Below are 14613 nucleotides of genomic sequence, written 5' to 3'. Positions count from 1 at the left end.
GAGTACAGAAAAGGGCAATGAGATTGGTGAGAGGAACAAAGGGTTGCTTTTACTAAGAAAGGATTAAGTTCTACAAATTGCAGCATCTGGAGACTACGCACCTGAAAGGTGATCTGGTTGAGGCATATAAGGCCTTGAATGGTTTAAGCAAGCTCAATGTTGATGGGATTCTTCCTCTTGCTCGGAGTATGCACCTGAGGTAGCATAATTTCGAATTGAGGAAAGGCAGTTGTAGATTGCAGAAACAAACTTCCATATGTTGTTGTGGAAGTTGAGAGTTTAAATAAATTCAAGACAGAACTAGACAAACTTTTGGAGTGAATGACTGGGTGAAACGGGAAGTTTTTTTTTTTTTTTTTTGGCTGATGCTGTATGTGTGCGCTATTTTGCATCATCCGTCTCTAGAAATCTTTATGCTAATAACTGCAATAGTTTTATTTTTTTTTTACATTTTATTTTTTTAGATAAATTCAACAGTCGCTCTTGCATGGAACATGATATGAAGATCAGGCTCTAAAATAAGGTAATGAATAAAAGCAGCTTCTTCAACTGTTTATCTTACATTATTTTCTGTTCTACTGAACATGACAGAAGAATATCCAATTCTGCAAATGTATATTCTTCTGGCATACATGATTTCACAAACATAGCAGAAAATTATCTCCAATAATCTGTAAAAATAATGTTGCTAGTTTCCAAACATCGTTTTTAATAGTTTCTTGCATGTTGACTTCTGAATAATAGAATTACTGAATTCACATGTGTCTAAAAAGTGCTAAGGTTAACAAAGTTGTCATTTTGATTTTTGACCGTGTCTTTCTGTATTATGACAATAAGTTCAAAGATATTTTTAAAAAAAAGTTTTATAAAGAAAAGACATTTTACTACATTGTAACTGGCTTTACAATTAAAAACTGAAATCGTAATATTGATTTTATACTGAAAATGGCATCATCAACAAAAATTTAGTTTGCAGGTTGACGTGAGCAAAAATTAAACTAAAATGGTTTGGAAATTGGATCTTCCGTCTATCTCAGTGGTTCTCAATGGGGGCCATGCCATATTTCTGAGGGGCCACAGGTAAAAGTCATAAAATTGGGGCCCGTGGAAACTTAAGTGGACCACAAAAAGTTCACCTCAAAAATAAAATTATTACTAACATAAAAAAGAAATTAGTGAGATCCACAAGGATCTCACTAATTTCTGTTATCTGTTAGTAATACCTGTTACCATCCCACATGAACTCCGCTAAATATCAGATCTTTCTTGAACAAGTTCTACCAGGGTTACTTGACGATGTTCCAGCAAATGTGAGACACAACATTTGGTTTCAACATGACGGGGCACCTGCCCATTATGGAAGGTGTGTTCGTGACCATTTGAACAGGCATTTTGAGCATCGATGGATTGGCCGTGGTGGACCCGTTGCCTGGCCTCCATGCTCACCTGATTTATCGAGCCTTGATTTCTTTCTGTGGGGGGCCCTCAAATCTATCGTGAATGAATCGCCTGTGGAGACGGAAATGGATCTCGTGGCAAGACTCGTCTGCGCTGCTGCTACTGTCAAAGAAACTCCAGGTGAGTTTCACCGTGTCCACCAATCCATGCTCGTCGGTGTCACACATACATCGCGTCTCATGGTGGAACCTTCGAGCATTTGTTGTAACATCATGAAATGTATCCATCTCGTACTCCATTGTTAATATTATGTCAAATAAATGTTTGCCACTAATTACTGTCTTGTGTCATTTCTGCTTCTTGTGCCTCTGCTACTACTTTCCTGTGATGTTTCCAGTTATGGGTTCCTATGCGATTCACATTCCTTTAGATGTTACCTACCTCCCCTAAACATTTGTACCAATATTTTTGAGACACTCTGTATATAAGAACACTTAGTATTAGCTGTGTATACAGTAGTGTCAAGAATATCTTCCTAAAATGAGATCTCAAAACCTGTATACAGTACTAAAAATCATAGTCTTGTACAAAAGGATAATCACCTCATATGTGACTGTAAAAATACCCCCCCCCCAGGTCTTTTTCATTTTCCACTACCTGAGTGTAGTACCACACAGCAGTTGGTATGTTAATTTGGGAGTACTACTAGGCTCTGTAGCTGAGTGGTCAGGAGCAGGAGTGCAGTAGCACATGCTCTTTGAGTAGACCGGGGTTTAATCCCCTGTCTGCTGAATACGGTCGATCTGCCAACCCGCACTGGACCAGCGTGGCAGATTATGGTCCATTTCCCTCAGCATGAATTGTTGAGGAGGCTTCCATTCTACAGTGGGTTGATAATGGCTGCACTTTACCTTTTTTTTTTTACCATTACCCATATGCAGTGCCTTGCATTTGTTAATGCTAAACTTCGATTGCCACTTCTCAGATCATCTGCCTAATTTTTTTATATCTTGTTGGAGTAGCTTACCTTGATTTCTGTCATTAACCACCCTGCCAACTTTTGTATCATCTTCAGACTTAACGTGAAGCTTGATATACTGTACCTTCGTCAATATTGTTAATATATACAGAAAACAACACTGGACCCAGCACTGAACCCTGTGGAACTCCACTAAGAACATTAGTTTATGAAGAGCAGTGTCCATTAATAACCACTCTCTGTCTTCTAACACTTAATCATCCTTTTATCCATAACAGTAACTCTCCCTTAATGCCACACTGTTCCAATTTGTAGAGCAATCTTATGTGCAACAGTATCAAAAGCTTTCCTGAAATCCAATTATACGATATCAAAGTTATTTTCTGCATCCAGTTCCTTTGTCACTGCATCATAGTATCCAATCAGATTAGTCAGACAAGACAACTCCTTAACAAACACATGCTATGATTGCAGTATGATCCTTCTGTATGGTCCTGCATTATTTTCCCTTCTATTCTGGAACAGAAGTTAAGCTAACAGGTCTTTAATTACCCTTGTCACCTTTTCATCTCCCTTTGTGAATTGCAGATACATTCACCCATATCTACAGTCCATAGGGACTTCTCTTGAATCCAAGGATGCTCTCATAATTACGGCTAAGGGTTTGCTTACCTCCTTTTCTGTCTCCCTTAATATAATCAGATAGATTCCATCTATCTGATTATATTAAGGGAGGCAGGTGCCTTTTTTTTATGTTTAATGTCAACAATTTCTCTTCCATTTTCCTTTCAGATATTGCAAAATTATACAGCTCCCAGTTTGATAAACTTCTGGCATCTCCTTCCCTAAAGAATTCCTCATGTGTGAATGTAGATGCAAAATACTTATTCAGTTTGTCAGCAAACTGAGTAGGATCATCAAAAGTCGAACCACTGATGTCAAGTGGATCAATTTGATTCATCACCCTTCCTTCTAGTGTTTACATAAGTCTTTGCTCATTTTCTTTGCATCTTTGCCAAAGATTTCTCATAATCTGCCTTTAGTATTAGTAACGGCCGCTTGGTGCAAGAAAGCCTATGGCTTATGCTGCACCAGCCAAAAAAAAAAAAAAATCCGAACAAAACAATGATAAAAACAAAAAAAAAAATAAATAAATAAATAAATAAATAACTAAATAATAATAATTAATAAATAAAAAAAAATAAAATAAAAAATAAATAAAAAGGAAATTAAACCTATCATCCTATGTGCTTCCCTTACCCGAAAGTACTATCCAGATGCCCTTTGAATTTCCCCAAACTGTCGGCCTCTACCACCCATGAAGGCAACTTATTCCAGTAATTTATAACTCGCTGGCTAAAATAGAACTTCCTGCAATCCAATCTAAACATTTCCCCCCGTAACTTGAATTTATGTCCCCTAGTTCTAGCATCATGTATAATCTTGAAAATTTTGTCCTCATTCATTTTACTGATGCCTCTCAGAGCCTTAAACACCTCAATCAAATCTCCTCTAAGGTGTCTAGTTTCCAAACTCTGCAACCCACATATTCGAAGTCTTTCTTCATAAGGCCGCCCTTTTGCTGATCTCACCAGGCGAGTTACCCTTCTTTGCACCCTTTCAAGAAGCTCGATGTCTTTCTTCAGGTGCGGTCTCCATACTTGAACACAGAACACTTTGCTTGCCTATACTTTTTTGTTTACAGACCAGTTTATATCTACTATAGGCTTCTGTAGAATACATATAAGTAGAATACATGGAATACATATAAATTATCGCCTGATAATTTATATGTATTCCATGCATTTTCCTTCTCTGCCATGGGTCTTATTATTTCATCTGACATCCATTTAGGCCTAAACCATGAAAGGCATTTCATAGCTGGTATGAGAAGCCTAGCAGCTTCTATGATTAATTCCTTGAATGCTTCTCATTTGAAATTTGCTGATGGTAACATCAGTTGGTCCCACTGTACAAAATTTAAAAACTGTCTGAGACCACAGTAGTTACTTTATGAAAGCAAAAACCCTTTTCTTTACTCTTGATGGTAGTCACATCTTTAAGTAAATCCCACATTGACATAATCACTGCCACCTAATGGTTCTTTTATCTGCAGATTCTTAATGCATGAATAATCACTGCTGATAATCAGATCAAGAGTATTACTCTTGATCTGGTTGCCTCTCGAACACACTGCTGTAGAAAACAGTCATCCAATAAATTCACAAAGGTCTTGCTAGTGTGTGAGTGACCAACCAAAACGTTCCAATCAATATCTGGAAAGTTTTTTTTTTTTGGTAGTTGTTGGCGCATCGGCTTCTGTGGCCATAATGCACCTCCCAAGGTTTTTACAGTACTTTGATCCAAGCCCGAGGTGGGATTCGAACCCATGACCTTTGGGTTGCCAGGCAGGCACTTTAACCCACCCGGCTAGCCCGGTTGGCGCTGGAAAGTTAAAATCCGACATTCTGATTTACTGCCCCCCCCTCTGTTTTTCTTATCATTAAGGTATAGAATTGTTCCATAACACACTCCTACTGTCAATTTGTTTTCCCAATGCTTATCTCAGACCAGATTGACTGAATTTTGCACTGGCCAACCATGTGTCAACTGTATGCACTGCATTAGATTTTTAACTAAGAGATAACCCCTCCCCCCCTCCTCCTAACATGGGTAAGGTTTATCAAAGGTTACTTGCTCCCAGAATTTCTGCGATGTTAGAGGATAAACATCTGTGTTCTGCTGATCAGCATGGATTTAAGAAGGGGCACTCTACAGAGGATGCCATAACATCTCTTTTAAATTACATCAAGGATTCTTCTGAGAAATATGTTCTTATGGTCTTTATAGACTTTGAAGGAGCATTTGATTCAATATGGTGGGACAGTGCCCTTCAATCTCTAGTGCTTGCAGAGTGTAATAGTTACATATTTAACACTATAAGGTCATACTTTCAGGACAGATTTATTACTGTGCGTGCACGTCATCCCAAAACCGAACCTTGAGGCTGTCCTCAAGGTTCGGTTTTGGGACCTCTCTTTTGGAATGCAGTTTTAGATCAGTGGCTTGTTAAGGAGAGTACAGAGTTTGCTAAGATAGCCTATGTTGATGACCTTGTGATTGGAGTTTCTGGGCACTCCAGACTTATATTGGAAAGAAAAATACGGTCAGTTTTAGATGATTTAATGCAGTGGGCCAATTTGAACAAATTGAAGATCTCTGCAAGTAAGACCTGTTTTATGGTTTTTAAGAAACAATTTGATTACGGCAGACCTCCAAGAGTTCTTTTAGGTGGAGTTCAAATTCCTTATATTGCTAAAAGTAAGTATTTGGGATTAATCATAGATGACAAACTTTCCTTTTTACCACATGTTTCACACCTAAATGTAAAAGTAAGACACTTTACAGGCTCCATTGCTAGGATTTCTCGTAAGGAGTGGGGATTGAATAAGAGTGTGTTGTCATTGTATTATAAGACTATTTTTCTCCAGATAGTGGCATATGTGGCTGTTGCTTGGTTTTCTGTGGTAACTAAAACTAGGATTCGATCGAAACTTTTATCGCTTCAGCGCTCTATGTTATTAACTTTATTGAAAGTACCTAGAACAGCGTCTACAAACGCCCTACAGGTAATTGCTGGTACCATGCCATTGGATTTATTTATTGTCTACAGAGGATTTTTGTACAAATTGAAAAAGGGTACATCAATAACGCTTTTGGATATTACAATCGATTTGGAGAATAATATTAAAGAAGAAAAACAACGAATATGGAACAAATTAATGGATTTATGGCAGACCAGCTGGGAAAGTGGTGATGTTGGAGCTGTGATGAGGAAATATATTCCCCAGGTGAACTATGCATTGGCAAAAACCGTGGCATCTTGGTTTACACCTTCTATGTACACTTCTTATTTGTTAACAGGACACGGCTCACTTAGGGCCAAATTATATGAGAGAGGGTTGGAGACAGATCCTTTCTGTACATGTGGTGAGCAGGAGACTTGGATGCATGTAATTTTTTTATGTTGGGAGTATAAAGACCAAAGGCGGATTTTGATGGCGCATAGTCCTGACATCATTTGATACAGTGCATTTGCTTATTGCAAATTGTGACTTTTAATTTATTTCAGGAGTTTTCAGCTGCTGTTTTTGCAAGAAGAACTGTTCTCAGAGCCTTTCTTGAGAGGCAAACCTAGTGACTTAATTGTCTTCATGGAGTTTCACTATTTGTTTCTACATCTGGCTAGAAGCTGGGGTGCTGGATGGTGTTGGGTCTGGTGCTCTGGTTAGTTGTCTTTTGTGCTGCAATCATGAATACTCCATTCTGGATTCTGGGGTGCTTGATCTGATTCGTTGCATTGGGTCTGGTCGTCTAAAGGTTCTATTATCCATGGCATTAAGTTGGAGATTTGCTGGATAGTACCGTTGTTGGTTTTGGAGGTTCCAGTGCATGTGAAACAGCAACTGAGGAAATATTCAGTTGAACTGTGATTTTTGAAGTTTATAGTTGTGCCATCCAGACTATTGAATATTATTGTTGTTTTATTATATGTTTTTTTTTTTTTCCTGCTGGCTCCCTGGTATGGGCAACCCGGGGCACGGGATTGCTGGCACTCACTGGTATTGCACTACCTCTAGTGTGTGTGCGGGATTGCAAGTGCGAATTGCGCTACAGTAAAATCAGACTCAGTTAATTTAACATACTTTTTCAGGACTGCTTTGTAAAGACTACATATTCCCAAGTTCTCAAGGTAGATTTGGGCTTATGCCTGGGAGCTACCCTGAATAAGAACACACATGCACACACACACGAGAGTTTAATGTTTGTCAGAGCATATAATTATATGTAAATATATCTTGTATATAAATCATGTATATACTTTTATGTATATAATGTTGAGACTATATTGTGTGTAATTAATGAATGAATGAATGAATGTCCTTCCTGTATACATTGTAGCCCCCACATTCAAGTTCAACACTGCTTATGTCTGAGCAACACCACATCTCTAATATCTCACAATGTCTGCATTTGATGAGTTGACCAGTACTTCAAATTAACAAATTTATTTACTATTCTCCTAGCATTGGTGTACATGAAAGTATACATGCACCTGTTCTTACTCTTAGTATCCTAACACAGCTTGTGTATTTCCTTGTTCCATTGATGACTTACTACAGGCTTTTAAATCCCTGTAATTTTTACAGGGATTTAAAATTTAGTTTTTTTTAGGCAGCCTTAATTTTTAGGCTGCTGTATGTTCCAATAGAAGCAGTGCAATAATCACTTTCACCTCTGCCTGCAGCTATTGTTAATCTGTTAGTCTGTGTATCCCCCCCCCACCAAGCTAGCAGTTTTCCAACCCATCTATCGCTGCCTCAATAGCATCAGCAAATATTCTTGCATCCTTTCTATATAAGTGTATCCCACTCTTGTAGAAGCAGTCTCTCGTCTTATCAAGACAGACCATGCTGGGAAAAATTCTACCACATGAGCCGTGCATGTTCTTTTCTTGATTGACAAGGCTCTCAATATATATTCCCTCCTATCATGTCTGGGCAGAATTGCACAGACACTTTCAGGTTCAATCCTAACTCGCAACTTTTTTCCAGTATTGCCCTGTACTTGTTAAGTAAGTCCTCAGATGTGCTACTCTCAATATCATTAGTGCCATCTTCAACAATATCACCTTTTGAGCCCCCTAAAAGATATCTGCGCTACAGTGTCATCTACTTTTGGCCCTGGCAAACAAATCCCTATTCCTATTCCACCTATCCATCTTGCACAATATATTTGCTGTTTCTCTGACAAGAGAGCAAAGAATGGGGATAAGTATAGTTTCACATATGTGAAAACAAAGAAAAAAAGAGTGAATCAGATTGGACTGTTGTGTAATGGGTGCAGAGAATTCTTAGATAACTCAGAAGATATTGTGGCTGAATTTAACAAGTACCTCACATCAATATTTAAAGACAATTCTTTGCGGCATGGAAAAACTGTGTGATTGAAGCTGCAAAGAATTAAATTAGAGGCACTGAAATTTCAGAAGATTATTTATTAGCACAAGTTTTGAGCTTAAAGGTGATTGCCATCAATCCCTTCTGGGGTTGATTGCATATACTTAGTAATTTTGAAGGAGGCAGTAAGAAAGTGCACTGAACCATTTAGGTTAATTATGAGATAATCACTAGACTCTAGACCCTTGGGTTGGAGAAGTGCCAATGTATTGCCAATATATAGAGGTGGCAATAAGAGTGAGGTGGGTAACTACTAATTGGTTAGTCTGACTTTAGTGACAGGGTAAATCATTGAGGCAATTACAAAGGGTGCATTACAGGATCATTTAAATCAAAATGGAATTCTGAAGGAAACGGCATGATTTTTTAAAGCAAAATCAAGTTTATCCATATCCAACCTGGTTGGTGAATTTGATAGTCTCTCATGAGCTGGATGCAGAAAATAATATTGGCATTGTTTACTTGGATTTCAACAAAGCATTCTGGGAGCTGGAACATGTTGAAATCACAGGGAAAATCCTTAGATGAATCATAGGGTGACTACAGGGTAGATGAGACTGCAATTAATAGTTGTTACTCTTCAGATTTCGCTTGTTTTCCCCATGGATCAAGTACTGGGACCACTGATGTTTTTTTTTTTTTTTTTTTGTTTGATATCCTTAAATGACATCAACAAAGAAATACAGGGCATGATGTCAAAATTTGCAGATAATTTAAACATCAGTAGAGTGGTCAACACCAAGCACAGCTTCTTCAGGACAACTTAGATAGATTTCAGGGATGGTAAAAAAAGTGGCAACTGCATTTTAATACAGGTCTTATGCTTGGGGAATAGCAACCTCAAAGTAACTTGTACACTTCATTGGGTTGAATTAACAACAGTAGAAGGAAGAGATTTAGGAGTTATAGTTTGTTCAGATATGAAGTTCTCTGAGCAGTGTAAATAGGCAGCAAGGAAGGCATATGGTGTCCTATCTATGATTTGTAAAATATTTTTTTCGTAGAGATAAAGAGGTCATTATCCCACTGTATAAGCCAATAGTAAGAACATACCTAAAAAGGCAATGGGGAAAGACAGAATATTTGTGCTCCAGAACTTGGTAACTAGGCACTTTTGAGGAGACCTAATTGAGGTTTATAAGGATTATGTCTAAGAGAAAAATATAAAATGAAATTTTCATATTAGATTAGATTGTAGGAAATTTTGTCATAGCAAGCAAGATGTTGATTACTGGAATAAGTTGTCTCCATGATCGGAGATTGACAGCTTGGGGGAAATTAGAGGTGAGCAGGATAGGTACCTGTGTGAGGAGGGAGTCACATAGGTAGTTTATTTTATAGGGGGATGTACAAATGAGGTGGGTACACATAAAACTTATATGAAAGGTTGTAACATACAAATTTAACACCCCTTCTAGAAAGAGGCTTAAAGAATATTTTTCATTTTTATTCCTGCTAGATGAGATAAAATAGACTTTTGCAAGATTATACAGCATGGTGAGAAAATACCATGTCAGAGATGGCAAGTATTAGTACACACACTGGCCAAAAAATACGAACCTTTATTCACTATAGAATCGGACAGCTCTGTTTTGAATATCAGAAAGTGTGCACCACGGCATGGATTTTAGCAGGGGTTTTAGTCTAACTGTAACATTCTTCCAGCAAAATATCGTATGGCTGCAACAAAGTTAAAGGAAGAGGACTTCATTGCCGAATAGCTCTCTCCAGCATATTCCACCTATTCTCAATAGGTTTGAGATCAGATGGATGTGGGGCAAGGGAAGATGGTGGAATTCCGTCATGTTCTCTGAACCATTCTTGCATGATTCTAGCACAATATGTTGTTGCATTGTCATCCATAAAGTGGCCATCACCTTCGGGTTAAAAGTTTAACATTGTAGAATGCAGTAGATCTGATACAAAATTCATGTACTCCCTGGATGACATTCAATCTTCCATCGGTATCAATGGACCAAGTCAGTGCCAACAAAACATTTCCCATACCATGCTGTCACCTCCTTGGGTTGTTTTAACAAGGCAAGCAGGGTCCATCACTTTGAGAGGTTCTCGCCACACACTCTGCTTTTACCAGTAGTGTAAAACAAAGTATATCATGATTCATCTGACCACAACTTTCTTTCATCGTTCCACTGTCCAATCACAACATTCTCGGCATCACTGCAAGTGGATTTTTCTGTTTTTCTCTGAAATAAGTGGCTTCCGAAGAGGCAGGTGAGTGCCAATACTCAATTTATTCAACTCCCTGCATATGGTACAGGTATAATAAAGCAGTTCTGGGCTTGGTCGAATTCAGATGTTATTTGCTGCACACTGGATGTCCTATTTTTCCATACAGTCTTATTTAAAGTATGACAGCTTCGCTCTCAAAGTATTGTTTTTTTGGTACATTTATGCCTTTGAGATGTGGAAACTGCTTGCTTTTCAGACATTAAAAACCATTGAGATGGATACTTTTGTTTCTTGAATTGTGACTCGCTAAACATGCACCCATGATAAGACCTTTTTCCAAGTCTGATAGATCATGCATTTCCCCATTCTGGCTTCAGATTACTGCAGTCAAACAGCCTATGCAGTATTTATACTCAATGAGGCAACACGTTATCACTCCATATCACAGTTTTCTTTAGATTTATTTGTATTTTTTTTTTTTTTTTTGTCTCTGACCATCTTAATAAAAAGGTTCATATTTTTTTTGGCCAGTGTGCGTACTAATACTTTCCATCTCTGACAATCATCCAGATGGTATTTTTTCAACATGCTGTATAATCCTGTAAAAGTCTATCAGATATATTTTCTCATCTAGCAAGAATAAAAATGAAATATACTCTTTAAACCTATTTCTAGAAGGGGTGTTATATTTGTTTGTTACAACCTTTCATATAAGTTTAATGTGCATTTCCTGAATATAGTATATATATATATATTTTTTTTTTTTTTATTATAGCCTTAGTAAAATAGGCACATGCTATTTAGTTGGATATTATGTTAGTTATATTGGTAGAGGCCGAAAATGTAAAAAACCGAATCTATTCATGTATAAATATACGAACATATGTAATTTAACATGCTGACCACAATATACCTGTAGATCAAATCACAGGTATATTGTGGATTATATTTTATTACATTATATAAAATATCTATAAATTGCTCTTATTATTGATATATATATATATATATATATATATATATATATATATATACATGACAATTTCTCATGTTTAAAATCTGCATTTTTCTCAGACAGTGGAAAACATGTAACTTCCTTATTTTTTTTTATTTTTTTTTTTTGATTTGGTAGTTGTTGGCGCATCGGCTTCTGTGGCCATATTGCACCTCCCAAGGTTTTTGCTGTACTTTGATCCAAGCCCGAGGCGGGAATCGAACCCGCGACCTTTGGGTTGCCGGGCAGGTACTTTACCCACTCGGCTAGCCCGGTCGGCGTAACTTCCTTAGCTTTTGTGCATGAGTGTGTTGACTTGTGCATATTAATGTATTTTTTGATAAAGGTTTAAAAGATTACTGTTTTAGTTTGAGAAATTTAAGTTTTTTTTTTTTTTTTTTACTGTAAAAGAGAATTCTTTCAACATATGCATAAATTAATCATATACAAGAGAAATGTTATTACATGTTTTGTATCAAATTTCAAATTAAGAATTCTGTTAAAACAGTTATTGCTTCCTACATGATGATCAAAAATGTTATTAAAATTTGCTTCCAAGAGCATTTAGCAATGAAATTTAGACAGTTTATAAAATAGCTAAGCAATTGAATTTCTGAAACAAACTACTTACTTGTGAACATTTAGGCTACTTGTAGAGGAGAACATGGATCCACAAATTTCACATATCAGCGGTGTTAAATTTACTTTTTTTCTGCGACCTAACACTTCTGGCATATTTTTTACTCGTTCGCAGGGATGCTTCATCAATGTATCCTTACGATAGAAAGCCTTGGCACATTCTGAACACTAAAAAATATCAAGTGTAAATAAAAAGTTTCAATGTACTATTTAACAAAATTCATTTCCAAGTAAGGATTTCTGAAATGAATTTTTTAAGTTATAATGAATTCATTAATAATTAATGAATTCATGCAATTTTTAGCAATTGCTTTAAGCTGCAAAAGAATAACTTCATTAAAATTAGGAAAAGCTTTATTTAGTTTTATATAAATCATCTCCTGACTGCACAGAGAGAAATGAAGCTGAAATTAAGGCTTATATAAACTAAAAATGATCCCATAAAGAAATTATGCACTTTCTCTAATGTTAATTATTACTGAAGTTTTAAAAAGATGAAGAGGTAAAAACACTGGAAATTCAAACAATACTTTTAAGGCGAAAGGTGGGCCTACCCATTACTAGGTAGGTATCCCATGATTTTTTGTCCACTAAGTGTACTCTCTGGTTATGTATGAGGTAGGAAGAATTTTATGTAGGATATTAAATGTTTAGACACCAATTTGCAAACATACTACTGGTATATGTGTTCTAAACAAATCAGGGTGTGTGTGTGTGTGTGTGTGTGTGTGTGTGTGTGTGTGTGTGTGTGTGTGTGTGTGTGTGTGTGTGTGAGAGAGAGAGAGAGAGAGAGAGAGAGAGAGAGAATCTGCCTTGTCTACTGATGGAATATATAATAGGAATAGCAGTAAATTAAAAACTTGGTTTGGCTATAATTAGTTCAGACTTAATTGATAGTAATAAATTCTTGTATAAAGTGATAGAATGATCTCATAGTGTACTCTCTGGGTGTACTCCCTGTGCATTGCCCTCCATGACAGCCTAATGAGGAAAGATGGTTGCAGAATAGATGTGTGGAAATTTGCATTCAACCAATGGGTGGTTAATTTCTGGAATAAGCTTCCATCCATTATTGTGAAAGTGGAGACAGTTTGAATAAATTCAAGGAAGAACTAGACAAACTTTTGGAGGGATGGATAGGTGAAATGAGATTTTTTTTGACTGATGCTGCATAAGTTTGCTTTCTTGCATGATTTGCCACTAACTAATAGGCATGATATATTGCCATCTGACACTCATTCAGAGAGGCAAGTCTTTATTCCTGTTGATGATGGGAGAAATTTCTAAAGTCCTCTAGGTGGATGGAGTGGAGGCTTCCCCATGAGTTATTCTGGGTTTTTCAGCCCATGCAACATGCAAATGTGCCACGAACACACAACTCTATAAACAAAATATACAGTATGGATATCAACAAGTTCCAGTGCTTGTTGTTGCAGTTGGACTCTTTGCAGCTTTAATTTAACAGAACCCTTCTGTTTCCATGCATTTCCTACTGAAAATAAGTCAGCTATATTATATCTTAAGCAATGCATATTGTAATAACCATGTTCAATAAGCTGATGTAGAATGTTTTCCTACACAAATTTGCATGCAACAGCAGTTTACATTTCTTAGTGTATGGTGATATTGTGAGAAAAAATTTTTTTTTTTATTGTTGATAATGCTCTAAACCATCCACAAAACTGATATCCTGCAGTCTTTTTCTCAAATTATAAACTACTTTTTTTATTAGCAAACTCATTGTTACTCAATTAACTAATCAATCATAGCGTTATCATCTTTAAGGTAATGACTAAACCAGTTCTTTTAAACCTATGTGACATGAGTATACTTCAAGTGAGCCACAAAAAATGCAAATTAAAAAAAAAATATGGGGAGTCACCTCGATATCTGAGTCCCTGCAGTTACAAGGATTTGAAAATTAAAGAAAGCATTTGAGAAAATTGACAGCACTCAAATATTTTTGTGAGAACAACCCTCTTCATGGTCGTGCTTGTTTGTTGTTTGGGTTTTAATGGCGCATCAGCAACTAGGGCTATAATGTGCCTCATGGTCATGCAGCAAAAGTTAAGTGCAAAGTTAAAGACATAACCAAATGCTACGACACAATTTTATCTGAAAAAATAACAAACACCTCTGGATTCATTCTTTATTCGCAAAACTGAAAAATAGTGTAACTTCAGTAAACTTTACTTAACCTTACGCCGACCAGGCTAGCTGGGTGGGTAAAGTGCCTGCCTGGCAACCCAAAGGTCGCGAGTTCGATTCCCACCTCGGGCTTGGATCAAAGTACTGCAAAAACCTTGGGAGGTGCATTATGGCCACAGAAGCCTATGCGCCAACAACTACCAAAAAAAAAAAAAAAAAAACTTAACCCTACATTGTTCAAC

General features: G+C 36.8%; 1 protein-coding gene across 1 annotated transcript in view; it reads right to left on the bottom strand.

The window, feature by feature from the left end:
• LOC150085465 (uncharacterized) overlaps positions 1–14613 on the bottom strand; it is a 515305-nt gene that overhangs the window by 157521 nt on the left and 343171 nt on the right. Inside the window, exon 11 of the mRNA XM_090374573.1 lies at positions 12216–12391. Coding sequence (XP_090230699.1) covers positions 12216–12391 — 176 coding nt within the window. The remainder of the gene's footprint in view (positions 1–12215; positions 12392–14613) is intronic.

This window comes from Mastigoproctus giganteus, chromosome 5 (assembly GCF_048544385.1).
Source record: "Mastigoproctus giganteus isolate SK-2022 chromosome 5, ASM4854438v1, whole genome shotgun sequence".
In the NCBI taxonomy this organism is placed as follows: Eukaryota; Metazoa; Arthropoda; class Arachnida; order Uropygi; family Thelyphonidae; genus Mastigoproctus; species Mastigoproctus giganteus.
Note: the sequence above shows the minus strand (reverse complement) of the source record. Positions and strands in the feature narration are given on the sequence as shown.